Consider the following 20,748-nt stretch of genomic DNA (forward strand, 5'->3'; position numbering starts at 1 on the left):
CAGTGGAAACCTGATTTAACTGAAATGATGGGACCAGAGAAAATGTCCTGTTATATCAGATCCCTGTTAAAGCAGAAATGCAAGGGAAGTAAGCATTTGTGGACTAATCCAGTTGTGTTTATTCATGGGTACTTTCCCTTGCCACAAATATCCTGCCCTTGACACCTTATGCGTGCATGTAGCTAGGCTTAGGGCTAGATCGAAGTCTGCAGCACACCGCAGCTCTCTCTCGTTTCAGCAGTGGCGTGGCTTGCGTGGGCTTGCTCCATCACTCTCTTACTTTTTTACACATTGGTATTAACGAGCCTTTGTCCCTGCTATAACCGATTGAGCTACGATGAGGCCCTGTTGTTGCCGATAACTTTTAACAGAGACAAAGAGTAGGAAAAAGCGGGGATTTAATAAATCCGTTATTACCGGATCCCTGTTATGTTATTAGCGGGCCTGTTATTTATATGGTTTCCACTGTATTGATAAGGTACCCCACAAGAAAAGAAAGATCTAGGCTAGGCCAAGCCCTTTTGTATACTGTGCAAGTGAGTACACACACCGAGTGGGTTATTTTAGGTGAATGAAGGTGCAAGAAATTTTAGAGCTGTGTTAAAATTCAGTTACCAATCTTATTTTGGGGCTTGGAGGGGACACGCCTTAAAAAGGGGAGGTGAGAGGCTGGTGACTCTACTATGTCGCTCGCTAAGCTTTTCCTGTAAATTATACCTGCTGCTCCCCATATTGGGGCCAGACGGAAAAAAGGTGCGGGGAAGGTGACTCCACTCTGTCTGCACTTTTTTTAGGCAGATGTATTGCATTCTCACTTCCCCTGTCAGCATTTTGCGAATGTCAAAGTAATTTGAGCAAAGTGGCACCATAAAAACAAAACTCTGCATGAAAAAGAACACAGGTTGGGCGTAAATAAACTCATATTTGGGGCTCTCGTGGCCTAGAGGTTAAGGTGTTGGCCTCTCATTCAAAGGTCCCGGGTTCAAATCCGGGTAGTGACCGAAAAATTTTCTTCTCTAAAATTGTCTCCTTTCACCTCCTTTCCTGCTCTCTAGCAATGTAGGCCTACTGTTGTCTGCTTTCATTTCCACTTTCTGCCCCCACCCCCTCACCTCCTTTGCCCCCTCCTCTCTCTTGACTCTTTCTGCAGCCTTTCTACTGCTGCTCCTTGGCTCCTCCTTACTGCTGTCTTTCTGCCACACCCCTGATCTTCAGGTAGGAAAGATCTACACCTAGCCTTCTCGGACAAGGGCGAAAAATCTCGGAGAGCCCGTGTGTGAGTTGCGCACGTTAGAGATCCCTTGGTGGTCTATAATCGATAAGAGTAGGCTTCGGCCGCCACCCGGGCAAAATTCAAAATTTTCTACCAACTGAAAATATTAAGTGTGTCGCGTGCGCTCATATGACTTTATGCAGTTGCGAGCACCGTAAAACACTTACCAAAAAAAACAAAAAAACAAACAAACAAAAAAAACAACCAAAACTCATATTTGTTATTTGAAAATACATTTATACATGTATTTACATCAGTACAAAAATAAAGTAATATTACAATGACGTAATGGTGTCTGGTGTAAAAACACCTACATTTTTTTTAAAAGACGGCAAGAAATTTTCAGTAGCATACTTTTCACAAATTCAATTTCATACTCTTTCATTCTATACCTGTCCCACGTATGTCTCAAAGTATGCACACAGAAAGAGTAGTGACTCATTCCACCATTCATTCACATAGATCATGCCTAAACACTCAGTCTATAAGTTGTCGTAACATTTCTTCAGATAAACCTTTCAAAAGCAGAATCACATGGGGACAAGAAAATAAAATTCCCTTTGGACTAGTTTGACACTTTTTGTGCATGTTAAGTTATATACTAAATTGGCAGTAAAGAAACTAATTCCATTTATCACAAAAATCAACCTTCTAATACTCACACACAGAGATCATAGGAAGTACCGGTATGAACAAAGAAATCACTTCAAAAGCTAAATGCCCTTTACCAGGTGAGGTGTTTTGTCTCAAGCTAAACGTAGTTGGAATCCTGGTCTGTACAGGCATGGTCAAAGGATATATATCTTTGGGGTTTTTTAGCAACGGATTTTCACACTCCTGATCCAAAGATCAGTGGGATTTCATACCGTCTTCCATGATAAGAAAAAAGAAAATTTGAAGACATGGGTGCAAAACTTTTGACAAACGCCACTAAAAATTACAAAGGGGCATTTGTCTGAGCCTTTCACTCGGCGACCGATATGTTCATGTTGCGCATGTTGTGTGCATTAATTGATAGGCTCACCTTACTACTTAATCATTAGAAGCCATGTAAGATAAGATAAGATAAGATACATCTTTATTGTCCAGATCCTGGCACATTGGTTTGGTGTTCCACCACACACACACACGCACACACACACGCACACACACACACACACACACACACAAACACACACACGTACACACGTGCACACACATGCACACACAAGTAGGCTTACAATCACATGCATAATATAAATGAGCAGCAATATAAACAATAATAATCGTAAGCTAGATACACACTCAATGTTATTTTGATGCATGCTCTAAGGTCGTAAGTATACTTATACAAGATGGTTAAGATGGAAGCATTTTGATAGATGATGGTAAAAATGACCTTCTGTATCTTTCTTTGTTACAGATCAGAAGCATGGGTCTTTTACTTCTGACTGATGTTTTTATTTGAGGGAACAAGGGATGTTTGTTGTCTAAAAAGATGGAATTAATTTTCTTAGTGCAAGCTGTTATATACAATTCATCCAAGTAGGGGAATGAAGATGTTGAAATTTTACATGCTTTCCGTATTAGTCGATTTAATTTTTCTTTATCTTGTTGTCTTGTGTTCCCGGCCCATGCTGTTATACAAAAATAGATCATACTTTCTATGTGTGCATGTCCTCGCAAATTTATAAACAAACTGAAAACACTAAATGTGTCCCTTATGCAGTTGCAAATGCTGTACAACACATACCAAAAAGAAAAAAAATCTAAACACATTCCTACCTATAAAGATAGTCTGGAGAATAAATAAAGAGGGCAATCAACAATGGTATAATACCGCTTGAAAATTGAGGGACACTCCACTTCAGTGGTAAGTAATTGGACCATGTACTAAATCAGTTGCACTGTTTGTTGAAGCACATACAGTCTATTATTATTAGATCCAGAGGGAGCCATAAGAAGTGTAAGAACAATAAAAATTTCACTCGGCGGTTTCCTCCATTCTTTTCTCCACTTGTCTCTTGTACTTGTACAAGATTTCTCTCGAGTCCTCATCCCATCCTGGCAATCCAATGACAAAATCTGAGAACCACTTCACTGGGTGCTGTTGAAATAGACAAACAGCAGGGAAAAAGTTAAAATAAAAGGCCAAAAATAAAATCATCATCAAGTAATCATGCATTGAGGGAATTGTAAAACAGCGGAAGAAAGTGAAAGGCTTAAGAACTAAGCTCACAGAGTGAGTCGAGATTATGTTAACATTAGTATGGGATAAACTCAAGGAGAGAATGCAAGGCGTCATATCAAGTATTCCCAACAAAATGTGTGTAAAGGCACTAAATTGTAATTGAACCTCCGGTAGCTGGTATTTGTATACTGATCATGCTGGTGACCTGGTTTAGACAGTTCAGTAAATCCTGAATAAATGATTTCTCCCATACTAGTGTTAACATGACCCAACATTTCCTTTTCATATTTTAGCCTTGCATTTACACTTAATGAAAGTCTGCCCAGAGAGAGCCCATAGCTTGCCATAAGAAAGATGTCATCCGCATCTGTGGCATAGCGTTTAGGCACTTTGATGTCGCACACAGGAGACCGGAGTTCGATTCCTGAGTTGAGATAATTTTTATCGAGTATCTAGGTCTTTCTGCTGGGATGCTGCATCCCTCTCAACGTGGGTGGGCAGCCCACCACTTTATTGATCTAAATTGTGTCGATGTCGGATTAAAAACATCTGCATAAAAAAGAAAAACTAAAGAAAGGTTTAAATCCATGGAAAGTTGTCAAATATTTCAAATTTGACAAGTCGAAACGCATTGATTTTTACTGTGTTTTTTACGATAAATTTGAATGCTTCACATGCTTGAGAACAGAACTGTGACTATTTTAGTCTATTATATTGATACCTCAGTTCTCTGCATCAGAGGTGAAGATATGAGTCCCAAAAGGAATCATAGCTGTAACAAATTTGCTTTGATCACAATTAAATTCAAAATCTTTAGATCCTACATTCAAATCTAACATATGTGTCATGACGCGGTGGAATCGGGCGCCCGTCAAATTTCAGGCATATGCAGTTATTGGTAGCATCTTAAAGCCTGTCCATTTACCTTACTTTTGATGAAAAATATATCCATATATATGTTGGATACAAGTCAAGATATTGGTGATAGGAGATAGGGGTCGGCTGATTTCAGAGGTAAAATTAATTAGCAAGAAAATGGCCGCCAAAGTTGAGTTATTTCTTAGCTTGAGAGTCTGTGGAAACGCAGAATTTACATCTTTTATGCCTTTAATCAATGTTTTTCAGTAAAATCCACACAGAAACTTGTTTTTTAAAGGGCATGAAAGATTCTATAAAAATTCCCACACCTGCGGAAAAATGCCAGTTTCTTGACTTTAATTTTTTTGACCAGCGCCTGATTTCACCACGCTATCTCACATATGATAATCTCCATGGCGAAGTGTACAAAGCATAGATTTGTAAATCAATATGAAAACTTTTAGGTCAAAGGATGAAAATACTTTTTTGAATTAGCATCACTGGCTGTCTTCCCGCATTAGAAGCTAGGGGTATGAGAACCAATTTTTCCTTTACCTTCCATAAAGTATTTTAAAGAGAGGCACCTAGTGTGAGGATCGGCACAGAAATGTTTACAATCTGACCACACTGTCAGCAGTCAAGTGGTTAGGCCGCTGAACTTGCAACCGTAAGGTTGGGGATAAGAGCCCTGGTATGGGCAAGATTGCATCCTTAGGAATGACACTTGAGGCAAATTTTTTTTTACTCTGCTAAAGAAAGGGAAACACCTTATCTGTACATTTGTACTTAAGCACCTGTAAAATTGCAGCTTGCATTTAATGCTTAACAGAATGTTGAAAATGTTATAGGGTCAGTCAGAATAGAGCCTTCTCTCCAGTAGGGATGTTGTCTATATAAATGGAATCTAACAATTCATTTTATTATTCGGCGGTAGAGAAGGAAAGATATACCATGCGTATAAGATGAGCTTGAATTCTCTCCTCTGTTTTTTCATTTTGTACACGAGCCTGAATCTGAGAGATAAACTTCTGTTTGGCCATCTCAGCTTCCACATCTTGATGATCCTTCCTGCAAATCAAAAAGAACAATAGGATGAAATCCTGATAGATAAAAAAAACCTTGTACTGATATTGCAGTTATAGTTTTACAGTACAGCAAATTAACACAGTGAAAGACACATTTCAGACAAATTAAACGAAATCAATTTTTGTAGTGTATATATAGCCAGTGGTTATTTATGGTCTACCCAAAGACAACAGAAGGAGAACAGCATGAAAAAGCGCAATATGGTGAGTAGAAAAAGACAAAAATTCTCCAAGTCCACACACAAAATCTACTTTATCCACATTTCCACTTTGAGAGTGAGTCTAATTTTTTCACTAATTTTCTCTCTTGCTTTGTTTATTATCCTTTTTGACCTGAGCGCACACATCTGATTGTGCTCTAACTTTACCCCTGACTCAGTGCACTGAACACACTACAGCGTGCAGTGGTGTAAAATCAACCCGTCCACCGTGAGGAGCTCAGGAACCCTAGTCCAGTAAAGCTCAGGGGACCAGTGTTCAAAGAGTTAGCAAAGCTTATGTACAAATAAACAGAACCAGTTTTTTAAATAGTTTCTACTTACACAAAGCGCACAGATTTTTCAGCCTCTTCATCCAAAGTTTTTGCTTTCTGAGAGCAAAAAGAGAAAAATAATATTTTTAACAGATATTTTCAACACCCAGCAAATTGCTTTCACAAAATTTACCAACATTGTTATATATTGATGTTTAAAGGTACAAAGAGAATATAACAACACTGTGCCGAAGGCTATGAAGTGTGAGAGACAAACACTAATTGAAGAAAATACGGTGTTTAAAAAAAATACCTTTTCCTCGCACTGAAATTACAGACTTAAATATAGTTCAGGATTAACTTTTCAAATACCCGGTACACCTGAACCTACTCAAAAGACCACCTATCCAAGACACTCAATTTGTAAAAATGACCACTTTCCACTTCCACGCTTGCATTTTTCCCATATTATAATGACACTGTCCAAGAGGACCACTTGTATAATGTGACCAATTTTCTCCTTGACAACAGGTGGAGGTCTTAGACAAATTGACAGTAGTTACTTAAAAAAAGATAATTGAACTCCGTCATACATCCCATGTTCTACAGTAGCTCCTAGATCCGTCCTGTCGAGCCTGCAAGGAGGAGGATGAAACTATGGACCATGTGTTCCTGAGATGTCCCGCCAGCTATCGTGCTAGAACCCGTCTGCTGGGACATTTCAGTAACCCACTTTCAGCACTTTTTAAGGACCCTCGGGCGAGTGTTGAGTTCCTGCGTGCTGTCGGCATCGCTGACCGTTTCTTCTCCTCATGCTAATCACTGTCAACTTTAATTGTCTAATAAGAAACAAAAATTCGATAAAAATTGCCAAACTGGCAGAAAAATGCCATTTTCTTTAATTTCATTCATTATTTTGACGAGCGTCTGATTTCATCACGCTGCCTCACTTATGGAGAAACTCAAAGACATGATTTCCCCATGAGGGAATCAACTCATGTCCTCCGCAAGCAAAAACAAAAAGCTTAACTATAACACCACAGGTACAGATCCAGTTTCTGCCATCCATGACCCAACACGCATCATGAAAGGGATGGAATCATGTTTGTGGAAGGCCAGGAAGCAACAGGGGAACACTCAAACCTCCATCATCTAGAGTCAAGTACTCACCTTGTCCAGCCGCTGACACAAGTTGTCCACTCTCAGTCTGTCCACCAGTGCTGAGCTGACTCCGTAGTGTTCAAGGACCTGATGTTTTGCTGACTCAGCTTTTGTATGAAGCTCAGTTGTTCTGGTTGAGGCAGAGGTTGGCTTACTTTCTGTCCAATTAAAAGAGAAAAATATATATTCATACTTCCAGAAAAAAACACTATATATATAAACATTTCTAACCCTTTTTTGCTCCAACTTTCCATTACTATAAATAAAACCAAAAACAAAATGTTTATTACTTGTCTAGCACCAAGTGCTCTGCTTCCAAACAACATATTCTTTTCCTGAAATATATGATACTTTAAAAAAAAAAAAGAAAAAGAAAAGGATATTACGGTTGAGTGGTGGGTAACTGCTTGAAAGACGAAAGATCCTACAACCTTGTCAGAAAAGCACGCAATGTCAGATGTTAGGGGGTTTAAGTCAGGAGTGGTAAAAAGATTTAAAGAGCCTGCTGTTGACTACCATAGAGCTCAAATAAAGCAGATGATCAAAGAATAAGATGAAACAATTGATATGTCATTTGAAAAGACACTTCATTCATGATTCACTTGATCAACAGAGCAGAATAAAGACCTGAAACTAGTTGGAGTTGTCCAGGTAAACCTTTCTGAACAGTGAAGATCTGCTGCTAGAAGCCACACATCAGAGAATGAGCAGAACTTTTGAAAATTCAGTAGCAATGTCTTCGTAACAGTGACCAATGCCTGCTTCCAGAGGGGGTTGCTGTTAGGTAGACACCACTGTAACAAAAACAGTGGCGACTGACAGTGGCATGGTTGTAAACTGTTCAGTATTTGTGTAATATTGTGTATTTTGTATGTATGTATTTATAATTATGTATTCATGTATGTATATGTATGTTTGCCATTGTAAATCAAAGTGCCCTCCTGGGACAAATAAAAGTGTAATTTATTTATTATTATTTTTATTTAATTGCATAATCAATATCCCTGCTCAAAAGTTGTCTCCTTGCACCACACAATTTACCATAACCACGACAGCCCAGATAATTTTCATGTAAAAACACTTGTGATTAAGCAGATTTTTATTCTCCTGAGAATTCCTGAAACCAATCGCTCTGTGCATTGAAGGACCATTAATTAAAAGTTTTATCTAACCTGTTTCAGCTTTGCAACGCTGGATCATTTTCTGGCAGAATGACATCTGGTCTTTATTGTTCTCACCAACTGGGGAAAAAAAAAATCACAGTCTAACGTACTGAATGCCTGATAAGCTGTTTAATTATCATCGTCCCATGGCTGAAAGTGTGAAGTCTGTATGCTTTTTTTTTCAAAGCAACAAAAAGAATGCTCATTTCTTAGGTGTCATTATTTTCAGAATGGTACAGCAAAATAACACAGCATAAGAAAGCCTGTCACATAGGTGAGCAGATCAAACCTGGTCTTTTTTTTTAGGTTTAAGCTGACCAACTTGAAAATGAAATCTTGCCAGTTAAGATAATTCTCCTGCGTGCAGATATTGTAGAAAATTGTAGTTTAGAGATGTGAGCACAATATCAATAATGATAAAAGATAATACACTGCTTATCTATTCCTTAGGTCTACCCACAAACAGGTGTAAGACAAGATAAGTAACAAGACTGTTTGTCCTTGTCTTGATTAAACAACCAATATCACTCTTATTTGTGGTCACTTTCAAGTGGATCAGACTTGCAAGACACAGACAAAAATGGAGAGCATGTTTTCACATAAATTGCCTTGAGATTAGGGACCTCCCTTGCATGATACCTGACCCTTAATATGGTAAAAAAAAAAAAAGAAACTAATTACCCGTAGCTTTGGCCCCACTCCTGTGGGTGGTTGAGGTAGAGTCTAGAGCCAGACTGCGTGGGCTGTACACAGAACCCAGACGGAGTCGTCGCATCGTGGCCAGGAGGAAGTCTTGTCTCGCCTGCTCCATCATCTCCTCATCCATGGAATCGGTGAAGTCAGTGTCATCATCCTGTGCGGAATTGTTATATATATATATACGGAGATAGAGTACAGGAGAAAAAAAAAGATCAATGGCTTTGTAGTCTTATTCGTTTTGTTTTGACACCTGTTTCTATGAGATGGACAATAGGTGTGTCATTTATGTACTAGATAATATGACATTTGCATTCTGATGACTCTCTACTTAATCCTGGTACTGTTAATTACGTCAAAGAAAATATTTGTAGCCTTAAGTTGTAAAGTCTTTAGCAAATTACCATACTGTGCATCTCTTTCAACCATTTAAGTTATTTTCAGGGGAGGGACAGAACAATGAAAATCACAGGTCTTATTCTAAACAGACCAAATAATATTCATAACTCGTACACATCAAGCATCAAAATCAACTTTTAATGTGTAATCTGAGATTCCTTTAAATAATGACCGCTGAAGTTGAATCTACGGAAGCACTTATAATAATAATAATAATAATAATAATTTTATTATTATTGTAATAATATGATTTTTGTTTTTCCCTTCAACAGGATATTGTAGAAAATTGTAGTTTAGAGATGTGAGCACAATATCAATTATGATAAAAAATAATACACTGCTTATCTATTCCTTAGGCCTACTGATTAGAAAACACTATGCACTGTACAATACATTACTACCCCAACAGACCCTAAATATTTTGGAACATTCTCAGTTTACTGGGAAGCGTTCAAAGTCAAAGCAGAAGACACATTACATAAATTTTCCTCTCTTCATTCTGGAGGGAAAGGGTACCCAGTTCAGACAGGGAATGATCTTGTCGGTATGTTAGAGTTTAAGGGCCTGTAAAATGGGAGCAACAACACAGCGTCCAGCACTGACTGGTTATGATTGATAATCCAGCAGTCGAACCACTAGACTACAGACAATGGTATGCAAAGACAATTTTGGTTTAAATTTCTACCTACCTGTGCACGAGCAAAATAATTCACATCTGCTTGAGTCACAAACTCACTCTCCTCAAGCTCTTCAATGCTGCAGATAAAACAAATTTAACAAATGCAAGAGCGGTAAAAAAAATCTCAGAGAAAATGAAATGATGATATTTTTGTGAAATCAGATTGAATGAATCTTTTCAGCTTGCGGTTACACTCTGTCGATCAAGGTGAAGTATTTCCAGTTCATTTACTTTCAACATAAGTGCATAGGCGTTGTTTATAAGAAAACTTCTGTGTTGAGATACTAAGTGTCTGTATATATATTTCATTGTATGAGAAAAAATAAAGAGAAACACAGCTGTATACATGGTGAAACAATGCATTGTACATCTTAATCAGACCTTGTGTTCCTCTTACCATTTTTTGTGACAAAAATATGGTTCTGACATTTATTTAATTTATTGGAAGCCTGGGCATTCAAATGGTGAAAGAACACAGTTTTGCAAAGAATGTCCAAAAATGTAGGAGAATGGTTGCGAAATGGGAATAGGCACTGAGTTTTGTCCTTAATAGCCTAATAAACATTGTTAATCATTAAGTGCAAAATATAAATGTGTCACAACGCGGTGAAATCAGGCGCTCGCTAATTTTTAGGCATGTGGAGTTATTGGTATCATCTGAAAGCTTATTCATTTGCCTTGCTTTCAATGAAAAAAAATCACCAATCTATCTTGAATAAAGGTCAAGATGTTAGCGATGGAAAAAGGTGAGGTCGACTGGTTTCAGTGGAGAAATTAGCAAGAAAATGGCCACCAAAGTTTGGTAATTGCTATAGAGTCCTTAAAAACTTTAAAATGATATATTTTCCGCATTTAATTAATCGACATTTTTCAATACATGGAAATATGTGTTTATAGAGACATACAAGGGGTTGAGCCATAAAGCTAAAATTTGATAAAAATTGCTTAACTGGCGGAAAAATGCCTGTTTCTCCGATTTCGTTATTTTGACGAGCGCCTGATTTCACCAAGATGCCTCACAAATGTTATCTCAGATTAGTCCAAATATGAGAGTACACTGCAATAAGAGACCATTCCTCTAAGCTTTATAACGGAAAACTCAAATTGTTTATTATGTCTGGAGTGACTACTATCAAGCCACTGTAATATAAGCTTCTCATCAGCAATAAAAGAAAAAGTCTTCCTTTTCCCTTTTAGAAATAATTGCAACTTAAAAAAAATGATCTTAGGCAAAGTACTTACTCTTTCACGATCTCAGTCACATCTTTCCATTCTCTGTACGTGGCACTGCCACTGCGAGAGGAGAAGACATCAGAGGAGCTGATGCTCTCCGTGTAAGAAGAGTACTCACTCTCCGTCTTTGTCTCATCCTCTGACTCCAGTTCAATGAAGGTGCTCGATCCATAACTAACTGCACTAGGAGCAGTGGGATCACTAGCAGCAGGACCTGAGTGAGCTGCAGGGAACGAAGAAAGACTACATTTCAAAGTAACAACGTATTTGTAATCAACAAAGCATGACCTAAAACAGGGAAAATGTGGCAGGTATTTAGCTGATTTGTTGAAAAATACAATAAAATGACATTTCTAATCAGCATCAGCAAGTTCATGAGGAACAATACTAAAAAAACCGGAAAATACATATTTTCTAAAACAAATACAGATTTTCATACTACTTAAAACGTAATATAGTAGAGTCCATGAATCTCGAACATGAAAATCACCAATTTTCAGGTATCTCGAACATAATGCTTGGTCCCGTTTCAGTCAGTATGTTTTCTTTGTATTGACTTCACAGAGTTCCTGAACATTAAGAACACGCAACATTTGAATCTCGAACAAATCCACTTCGCATCCTCATCTAAAGACCCAGCTTTACTGCCTTTCTGACCGCGGGTAGGTGTTTCTTAGTTATTGCTACAGCCAAAATGTGGTCCTTGCCTCGCCACGAGAGGTTGGAGGAAGGGGAGACGGGGAAGGGGGGTTGGGAGTGATGCTGACCGCATCGCATGATTGGCTTGCCAAGAGTGCAATCACACGGAGGGATTCTCGCGTGGTGTGGATAGCAAGAGGTGTAACTTTCTGTAAGCCAATAAAATGAGAGGAAAGGAATGACGTAAAAGTCTAGGAGTTGGCTGTGCACACGTGAGATTTTCTGCTTTCCACTTTAATTCATTTTTTTGCTTTCACACCGTCAGAACGTCCATTAAGGGAGCTAACCACATTAATGGTTTTAATGTTCTTTGTCACCTGCTTTGATTTTCTCTATATTATTTCTTTGTATTTGAGGCCTTTCACGGACATGGCGAATTATGAAAATCTCGAACACTGTTTCCAATCCCCGAAGAATTCGAGATACTCGTGTTTGACAGTATGTTTATTTATAAACCGGTTGGCAGCTGGAATAAGGTATTCTGTGAACTAAATTTGACATTTATTCAAACAGATTTTTCTGATAGGCTCAAAGCTTTCTGTGAAAAGGGGCAGACAAGTATATTATAGAAAATTATGTATGAACAAACAAAAGAATTTCATAAAATCAGTATGTCGATCAATCAGTCTAATTGCATTATTTCAACGAATGAGCAATACAGTAAGGAAAACTGGTTTCCCTAAGAAAAGTACATGAGACCACCAAAACTGTTTATCACTGAGTACATCCTGGGTTACCTTCTCTTAAACACCACTAAATTTCATAGAAAACCCTTTTTTTTTTAAATGTATGTGTTTTTATGCCCCCATCAACACAATTTAAATAATCTAAGAAGCCGGCTTCCAGCTCTGCCTGTCAGGGTCAGCCTAGGCCATGAGGGATACGTCATCCTAGCAGAAAGATCAAGATACTACAGTCGAACCTGCCATGACGGCCACCTTATTTTATCAACCCACAGCCAAATTTACCTGCCTCAGGTGGTTAAGCGTGGTCACTCATTGCCCGACGCTTTGTCATAACTTTTGAATCGGCCCATCACGCTGTGGACGGGCCGTCATAATTCATTCACCTCTCGTTATTGTTTGTCCCTCCAATGAATGTTTACCCAAGTTGACCAATGGGTAGGCCTATCAATAAATTTTCAACAGCTGGTGAGGGAACCGTGATCCGTCATAACCTATAAGATCTGCCCACAACTCATACACAAATGATGTGTGAGGTGACTGGTCACCGTTTTGTTCACCTAATCTGTAACAAAGAAACATGGGACGTTGAGGTGAACTTGCGACACAAGCGTCCCTCGTTCTCTGAGTGTTGGTGACCCGGGTGTCTGTTTTACGATGGCACTGGGTCTTGTCTCCGCTTAGACCTACATAATAAATAGTTTATTTTACCTTTGCAAAAAATCAGCACACACAAAAACAGAAAGCTAACCAAAAAAACAACAACCAACAAATCAACACACAAAAAACCCTTCTTACACCACCCACCCCCTTTTTTTAAAAAGAAAACAAAAAATTTTAAGCCTGAGATCAGCCTCAGTTTGGACCTCAGAAGAAAATGATTTGCTTTCTTCGTTTTGATCAGTCCTGCCTAAGACGGCCACCTGTGTTATACGGCCACTTTTCTCCTTGACAATGGGTAGCCGTTTTACACAGGTTGGACTGTATTTCTAACCACTACACCACAGATGCTGATACCTTATCAAACATGTCAATCCTTTCATGTTTTGAGCTGAGAAAAAATGATTAAATGTGAGGCATCGAGGTGAAATCAGGCGCTCGTCAAAATAATGGCCCGTTTGGAAATTTTATCAACTTTTTTTTTTTTACTCAACACCTTTAAAGTCCATTCAAAAACATATTATTTCGGTGTGGATTTTACTGAAAAATGTCGATTTAAGGTAGAAAAAATGTAAATTTGCAGTTTCTAAGGACTCTCAAGCTTTATAAGTCTCCAAACTTTGATGGCCATTTTCTTTCTAATTTTACCTCTTAAACCAGGCGATCCCCACCTTCTTCAATAGCAAATATCTCGACTTCTATTCATGATATAGGAGTATTATTTTCACCTAAAGCAAGACAAATGAACACGCTTTAAAACTATACCAATAACTCTATATGCCCAAAAATTGATGAGCGCCTGATTCCTCTGTGCCGTGACACAAATAACCTTGCAATTGGTTTCAAGTTCAAAAGGACTTAATGATCTCAGCTGACCTGTGGAAGTTTCCCCGTGAGTTTCTGGGATGAAAGTGTCTTCACTATACAGGTGTTCTGAGGGTATCCATGAGATCAACTCTCGGCTGGTTTGCAAAGAGTCTGCAGCAGAAACTTCACTGCTTGAAACCATGTCATCTTCATTGGCAAAGTGTACGCTCTGGGAGAATGAAATAAATGTCTTCATGACTTAGAGAATAAAGGTAAATAGCTTGATTTATCAGGGTAATAAATCAGCAAGTAACAAGATTATGAACAGGTTGAGTTTCATGCTTTCTTTTTCTCTGTCCCTCCCTCTGCTTATGTACAATACTGTTAATTTAGATTCTGCTTGTTTTGTTCCTGGTGAAACCAGAAAAGCAATACGTTGAAGAATTAGATAAATATAGTCAAAATTGTCAAAGACAGCCACCTATTGTGGGCAGAGCAGAAAAGTTGTTGTCTTTGCTCAGGTGGCCATTAGAGAGGGTTCAACTGTAACTATGACATCTACATATTAACGCCCAGGTTTCCTTGTTTTTAACTACTTTTCGACAAATATACTGAGGAGATGTCAAAAATCAATACAAAAGAAAACCCAACAAAAGACACCCAAAACGTTTCTACCATAGGAGAAAGAACCCTCCCCCCAGACAAAAAAAAAAAAAAAAGAAAAGAAAAAGGAACAATAAGATGAATTTCACAATGAAACCCTGTCAATTTCCCTTAAAAATTGTCTAATTAAAAGATTTAGCATTTACTAACAAACATACGCACACACACACACACACACACACACACACACACACACACACAAACACACACACACAGCATATAAAATGTTCATACCTTTTCAGTTTTCTTTTCCCTGATTGTCTCTGTGACAGATTTGGCAAAACGATCATCATTATCAACAAAGAGTAAAGTGTTTGCAGGCTGATCTGACACTTGCTTCCTCGGTGTTGACAACTGTCTCTCCATGACTCCTTTTCTCACTTGACTCTTGGATTATCTCTATGTTGCATTCAACATTTCTCCTGCTTGTGTAGCATTATAGTATGATGTAGTTAAGGTGCTGGTGAATATATCTACATACTTCTTGAACGCAGATTGAACCACATGGTAAAGGGCACATTCACCTTACCCACGAGAGTCAAACAAAGGTACAATTCACTGAATTTCCAGAGGTCTTTTTTCTCTTTTCATTAGTATTGAGAAACGAAGAAACCAGCTCCAGGGACTTGTCACAGTATGAAGAGACACTCCAAGCTGTTCTTAGGATTGAATTAGGTATCTGTTGATTTTAAAGAGATTAAACCACACATGATTAGATGGTACATTAAAAACACCATAGACTGTGCATGTAAAGATGTGAGCTATGTACGTATGCCTCTATGCAAACATAAGATATTATTATTACAAGCATTCCGGGCAAAAATCCAGGTGGAAGGTTTCTACAGCATTTAAAAGGTTTAAAGCTGGGGCGATACTTCTTTTAATAGCAAGCCCATCGTTTTTGTTTTTCTAATGGCAACATATTATGATTATTGAAAGCATATATTGAGAGTCTTTAGTGCAAAGAAAAGTGTTAATTACAGAATTAATTTCTTGTAGCAAGTTTTGCGACTAAAAAGTGTCATTGGTGAGCTGTGACGTAGGATATATTGTAGAGCAAAAGAAATGACACTAACATAACCTTCTAGCTCGTAAGACAAACTTGTACTGGTGAAATAAATGAAGAAAGATAACACACTCACAACAGTGAGCGATGACTCATTCCCCGGCGATATCAGCCGTGCGGTTAGCACGATGTCATTGGGTGAGTATAGAATGAGTACGTATGTGTGAGGGTGTTAGTACGATGTCACTGTGTGTGTATAGATATATATATATGTGTACGTGTGTGTGTGTGTGTGTGTGTGTGTGTGTGTGTGTGTGTGTGTGTGTGTGTGTGTGTGTGTGTGTGTGTGTGTGTGTGTGTGTGTGTGTGTGTGTGTGTGGGTGTGTGTGTAAACCTGTATGTATGCTGTCGCTACACAGCTCCCCCCCCCAGCAATGACGTAGTGAAGAATTGAGGAGGTTTGATTTGAGGTCCTGACCTGGTGGTGGTGATATCGTTATCAGATGCTTTATTCTTATTTGAATTCAAGTGTGCGTGCTTAGTGCTCTCATGTTCAGTTATTGAATATTTTGGATTGCAATGAGATGCTAGTGAGTGTGCTGAAGGTTGATTTGATAAGGTCTGCCTCGCCGAGGTGGTGATTCCAGCAGTGGTACTGGTTGAGTCGTGTCGACATAAGCTGGTTTCAGGCGATCGACAGAAACACATTCTTCCCCGTTTCCGATATGTATTTGGAATGTCTTATCTCCTCAACAAATATCTTTGCATGGACCGTGGTATGGTCGCTGAAAGAGACCGCGGTGAGAATCATGGCGAATATGGCGTTTTTTAATGAAGCGGGAAAATGAGATGTTGGTTGTCCATGTTGAGTCGTAGGAGAGGGGGAAAATGACTATACGAATGATCATGTGTTTGCTAAGGGTTCAGTTGCTATGTGTGTTGATGTGTCCACAAGGACAAATTGTTCTTCCTGGCAACCACAAAAGCAACACGTTTTGCTGACCCTTAAAGGCTTTTAACATGATGCTGTATAAGACAGGTCTGTATGACCATCAACAGTGCCGATGACCAAATCAAAATTTGTGTCTTGAAAAATCTGTATTACTGTATACGGGAAAACTCAAATGGTCCCTCAAAACATTATTGTCAACGAAAGGTGCATTTGTTTTATTCTTTGCAAAAAATGTTTCCCGTTAGCTGGGACCAATGTTTGGTCCAGTTGTCACTTTCAAAATCTGACAAATGTGCTCATTATCAAAGGGGGAATTCTTCCCCCAAATCATTGCCACTTTCTGAAATACCACAAAGTGCCATTGAAGACATAGTGCACAATGTTTCTTGCACGAGACACCAGAATTAAATATTTCTGTGCCATGCTTTGACAAGTCAGGTTTTCCATTGGTTACTTTTTTAACAACCCCCAAATAATCGCCAGTGACCACATTTGACCCAACTCAACCAACTTCAACCACTACTGGAGAACTCTAGGCGGTGGCTTCTTGTCCTGCTCTTTCGGTTCCAACAAGTTCTCTTGATGCTACGTTGCAGTGTGACATCCTGTAGTTTCTGTTGATCATGCTGATGTCACAACTGACGTTACTCCGGCTCCAGCTGTTGGCACTATATTCCCTTTGCGACACCTAGTGACACAGCCGATATCCCCTCAGCATCTTTTAGTGACACTGCCCTTCTTGTATCAGACATTGGCACTAGGGACTCAGCCAAAGACCCATCAGTATCTAACTACACGCGCCAACTGCAGAAGCTGTTCCTGCCGATGAAGAATTATCTATCCTGACCCCAAAACTGGGGGAAAGAGGTGTTGAAAATTGACAGGGAAGCAAACATTTCTCAGGGAGTCAGGACAAAGTTATGTCTCTGCCAAGGGTGCCCAATGACGTCATGACCCGAACACCAACTTCTGGAACCTTGCAACCGCATCTGCAAAGGGTTGGGGTGCAATTCTCTTTCAGACGAAGACAAAGCAGTGACTTTTGACTATGTGTGGTCACTATCATAGGAGAGTTTAAAAAAACGTACGTCAACTGTCTAGTTGACAGGGTTGATGTGATGAGGAAGTGGAGAACTTCAGAAGCATCAATAGGGTCTTTCTTCCTTGCTCATATCAGTACTTCATAAAGGAAGGTGGAGTAAAAGTTGTGTTAGCATGAAAATGTTTACCATTACCCTTGCTTTAGGGGACTGGACAATTCGAAATTCCAATGATTCTTTAGGGTCAGATTCAGAGCTGCTGAAGGCAGATTCACCCTCCTGATTAAAGCAGTGAGAAAGTGTTCTTGTAGATGAATTGTTTGGAATTTTACCGAAATTCTGTCTTACTATTGCCGAAAAACCTCGGCAAAGTGTTATCAGGGGTCCCATTTTTGTTCCCTGATGGAGTACCGGTATTAGGAAAGGTGTGAGACACTGGGTCGCAATTGCCTGGGACTAACGTTCAAAAAGTCGTTTCATAACAACAATTTGGTGTTGCATCATCCCCGAAAGGGCCTGTGTGATGTATGAGTCCCACAGGGTGGGAAACATGGACAAAAAGACAATGAAACAGCACATGAGGCTGAAGGAAAGAACCTTTGCGGAGAAAGAGATGGACAACAAACTATCTCTTGAAGGTTCAGCTGACGGTGTCAGGACTGTTGCCATCTGTATGACCTTGGAATTTGTGCTTTTTGTTCCTTCACTTCAGACATCTCTGTCATCTACAGCTTGAAAGAGGAACATAAGTATCTAGTTAAAGGACATACATGAACGTCGATTCCTGCCATAGCCTGATAGAACTAGCATCAAAAGGTGTTTCTATCTTCCTGCCAGCGATCTACTTTAGCATTAAGGGCAAAGCCAGGCGCAACCCCAGTCTCTTTCAGATCAGTACCTTGATCACACATTTTTCAAGGATTATTCCAAAATAGGATCAATCAAAAGTGGAAAAGGTGACCCACGTGTTGGGGACATAATTTGTCGTCTTAGGTATACGTCTGATCAGAACAGATCCTTCAAGCTGACGTTTGATGAAGGGTTTGAAGGATTATCCTTGAGACAGGGAGTATCAAAGATAGCTACTGAAAAACCTGGAACTCTTAAAACAGAGGCATTGAAATTCAAACACCTCCAGGGACAAAAAGCTGTTATGCCTAAAGACTATAAATCTATTCTACAATAATATATGTGGATTTTAAAAATCATTTCAACTGCATCTGAGACAGGAAGCGAGGAGAAGGAGGAGGAGGAAAGAGATAAAATAAGAGTATGAGATTAAGAGAGAAAGACAGACAGAGAATGAAAGAGAGGGAGAGAGGGGAGGGAGAGAGAGAGAGAGAAAGAGAGAAAGAAAGAGAGAAAAGGTGACCACTGGATATATTAAAGAGATCAGAGTAAATCCTATGTAATATAACTTTGAAGTTGTTGTCAGCTCACGGGTAAACTATTCATTGGTGATGCTGTTGTTGTTGTTGCTGTTGCTGCTGTTGTTGTTGTTGTTGTTTACAGTGTACACTGACTTGTGTGTGCGGGGAAGGGTGTTGTGGAGTGGGATGGAGGGAGGAGGGAAGGGTGTGTATGGGGGGCGGGAGCGAGAGAGAGAGAGAGAGAGAGAGAGAGAGAGAGAGAGAGAGAGAGAGAGAGGGGGGAAGAATAAAGAAACAAGAGGGAGGAATGGAGAGAGAGAAAGACAGAGAGGGAGAGAAAAAAAAGAGAGAGAGAGAGAGAGAGAGGAAGAGAGAGAGAGAGAGAGAGAGAGAGAGAGAGATTTGTAGAAAGGTACATCACCAGTATTTCCTAATTTATTATGTTGCCTACGCAGGTATATATCTACCCAAGCTCCCAAAGTGTTCGCCTCTCTCTCCAATGTTGAACAATTTGTTCTATTCATGACGTTTTCTATGACATTTGTTCTATTTATGACGTTTTCTAGGACATTTGTTCTATCAATAATGATTTCTAATTTGTTATATTTATGACAATTTCTATGACCTGTCTTATTTATACGATTTCTATGACATGTGTTACATTTGGATGATTTCTATGACTTGTGTGTTATTTGGATGGTTTCTATGACATGTGTTACATTTATGCTGACTTCAATGACAGATGTCTACTGTGACATATCAATGCTATTTGGATGACTCACATGTCGCGGCCGTCACTCATCGTTGTCGTGTGTCAAACGTTAGAAAACAAATCCAGAATATTATTATTGAGTTTGACAAGGTGAATCGATTGGTCCTAGTCTCAGCCTTCTTCTTGAAATACATGTAGTACCAGGTGTAAATGATTTCAGCATTCAGTAATCATAAAACGCTTAAAGGAAAACAGCTTTGTGTAATAATATAACATCCGTACGCCCTGGGGTAATTTTGTACCCCCGGGGTTGTATTCTTCACAATTTAGAATACTTCTAGTACTAAGATCTCTTTGAAACTTTCAGTATGTTTTAAAAACAGCATTTTGACAGACTGTTATGCATAGCGTACGGATCAGATCAACCCAGTAAATTTCCTCCGTGGAAAGTGGTGGCACAGAGTTCCCCACGTCGAATGGATACGATGGTAAAACATGATGTACGGATAGGATAAGGAAAACAATAAGTTGCCTGTCCCCAAAACCTGTCAGTTTGACACACGACAGTGACGACCGACGGCCCGACCTGCCTCTTTGGCTGTTGTTGTTGTATGGTGGATTTCTCCAATGTTATCACCAGAGGGCTCAAACAAATAAAAAAACAAAAAATGGTGAACACATCGTGTCCGTTACTTTATTTCAGATGTGTTTCTTTTCTTCCAGGAACAGGAAACTGAGACAATAGCTTTGTCTGCCTTTCCTTTGTGTAATACAGTCTTCAGAAAAAGTTGAGGACCACCTGCAAAATTGCAACGCAAAATTAGAACCAGCAATTAATGATTCTTATCTTTTTTTTATTTTGAGTGCACTTTTGCAAGTGGTCCTGAGCTTTTTGTAAACACTGTATAATATAGGCCCAACACTCAGACGATCCAGTCTTGATTCATCTCGCGTTGAGTTGGGGGGG

General features: G+C 39.1%; 1 protein-coding gene across 3 annotated transcripts in view; it reads right to left on the bottom strand.

Moving 5' to 3' along the window:
- Window positions 1–2,857: 2,857 nt before the first annotated feature.
- The window catches only part of LOC101853933, a 24,724-nt gene continuing 6,833 nt past the window's right edge, over window positions 2,858–20,748 (bottom strand). For all 3 annotated transcript variants that reach the window (XM_005097474.2, XM_005097472.3, XM_013082016.2), the window contains exons 2-11: window positions 14,936–15,380; window positions 14,108–14,267; window positions 11,199–11,412; window positions 9,967–10,033; window positions 8,864–9,035; window positions 8,192–8,260; window positions 7,029–7,177; window positions 5,929–5,975; window positions 5,252–5,369; window positions 2,858–3,359 (exon numbers count right to left, since the gene is read on the bottom strand). In XM_005097474.2, coding sequence (XP_005097531.1) covers window positions 3,237–3,359; window positions 5,252–5,369; window positions 5,929–5,975; window positions 7,029–7,177; window positions 8,192–8,260; window positions 8,864–9,035; window positions 9,967–10,033; window positions 11,199–11,412; window positions 14,108–14,267; window positions 14,936–15,067 — 1,251 coding nt within the window. In that variant the 5' untranslated portion in view covers window positions 15,068–15,380 and the 3' untranslated portion in view covers window positions 2,858–3,236. The remainder of the gene's footprint in view (window positions 3,360–5,251; window positions 5,370–5,928; window positions 5,976–7,028; window positions 7,178–8,191; window positions 8,261–8,863; window positions 9,036–9,966; window positions 10,034–11,198; window positions 11,413–14,107; window positions 14,268–14,935; window positions 15,381–20,748) is intronic.

This window comes from Aplysia californica, unplaced genomic scaffold (assembly GCF_000002075.1).
Source record: "Aplysia californica isolate F4 #8 unplaced genomic scaffold, AplCal3.0 scaffold00155, whole genome shotgun sequence".
Classification (NCBI taxonomy): domain Eukaryota; kingdom Metazoa; phylum Mollusca; class Gastropoda; order Aplysiida; family Aplysiidae; genus Aplysia; species Aplysia californica.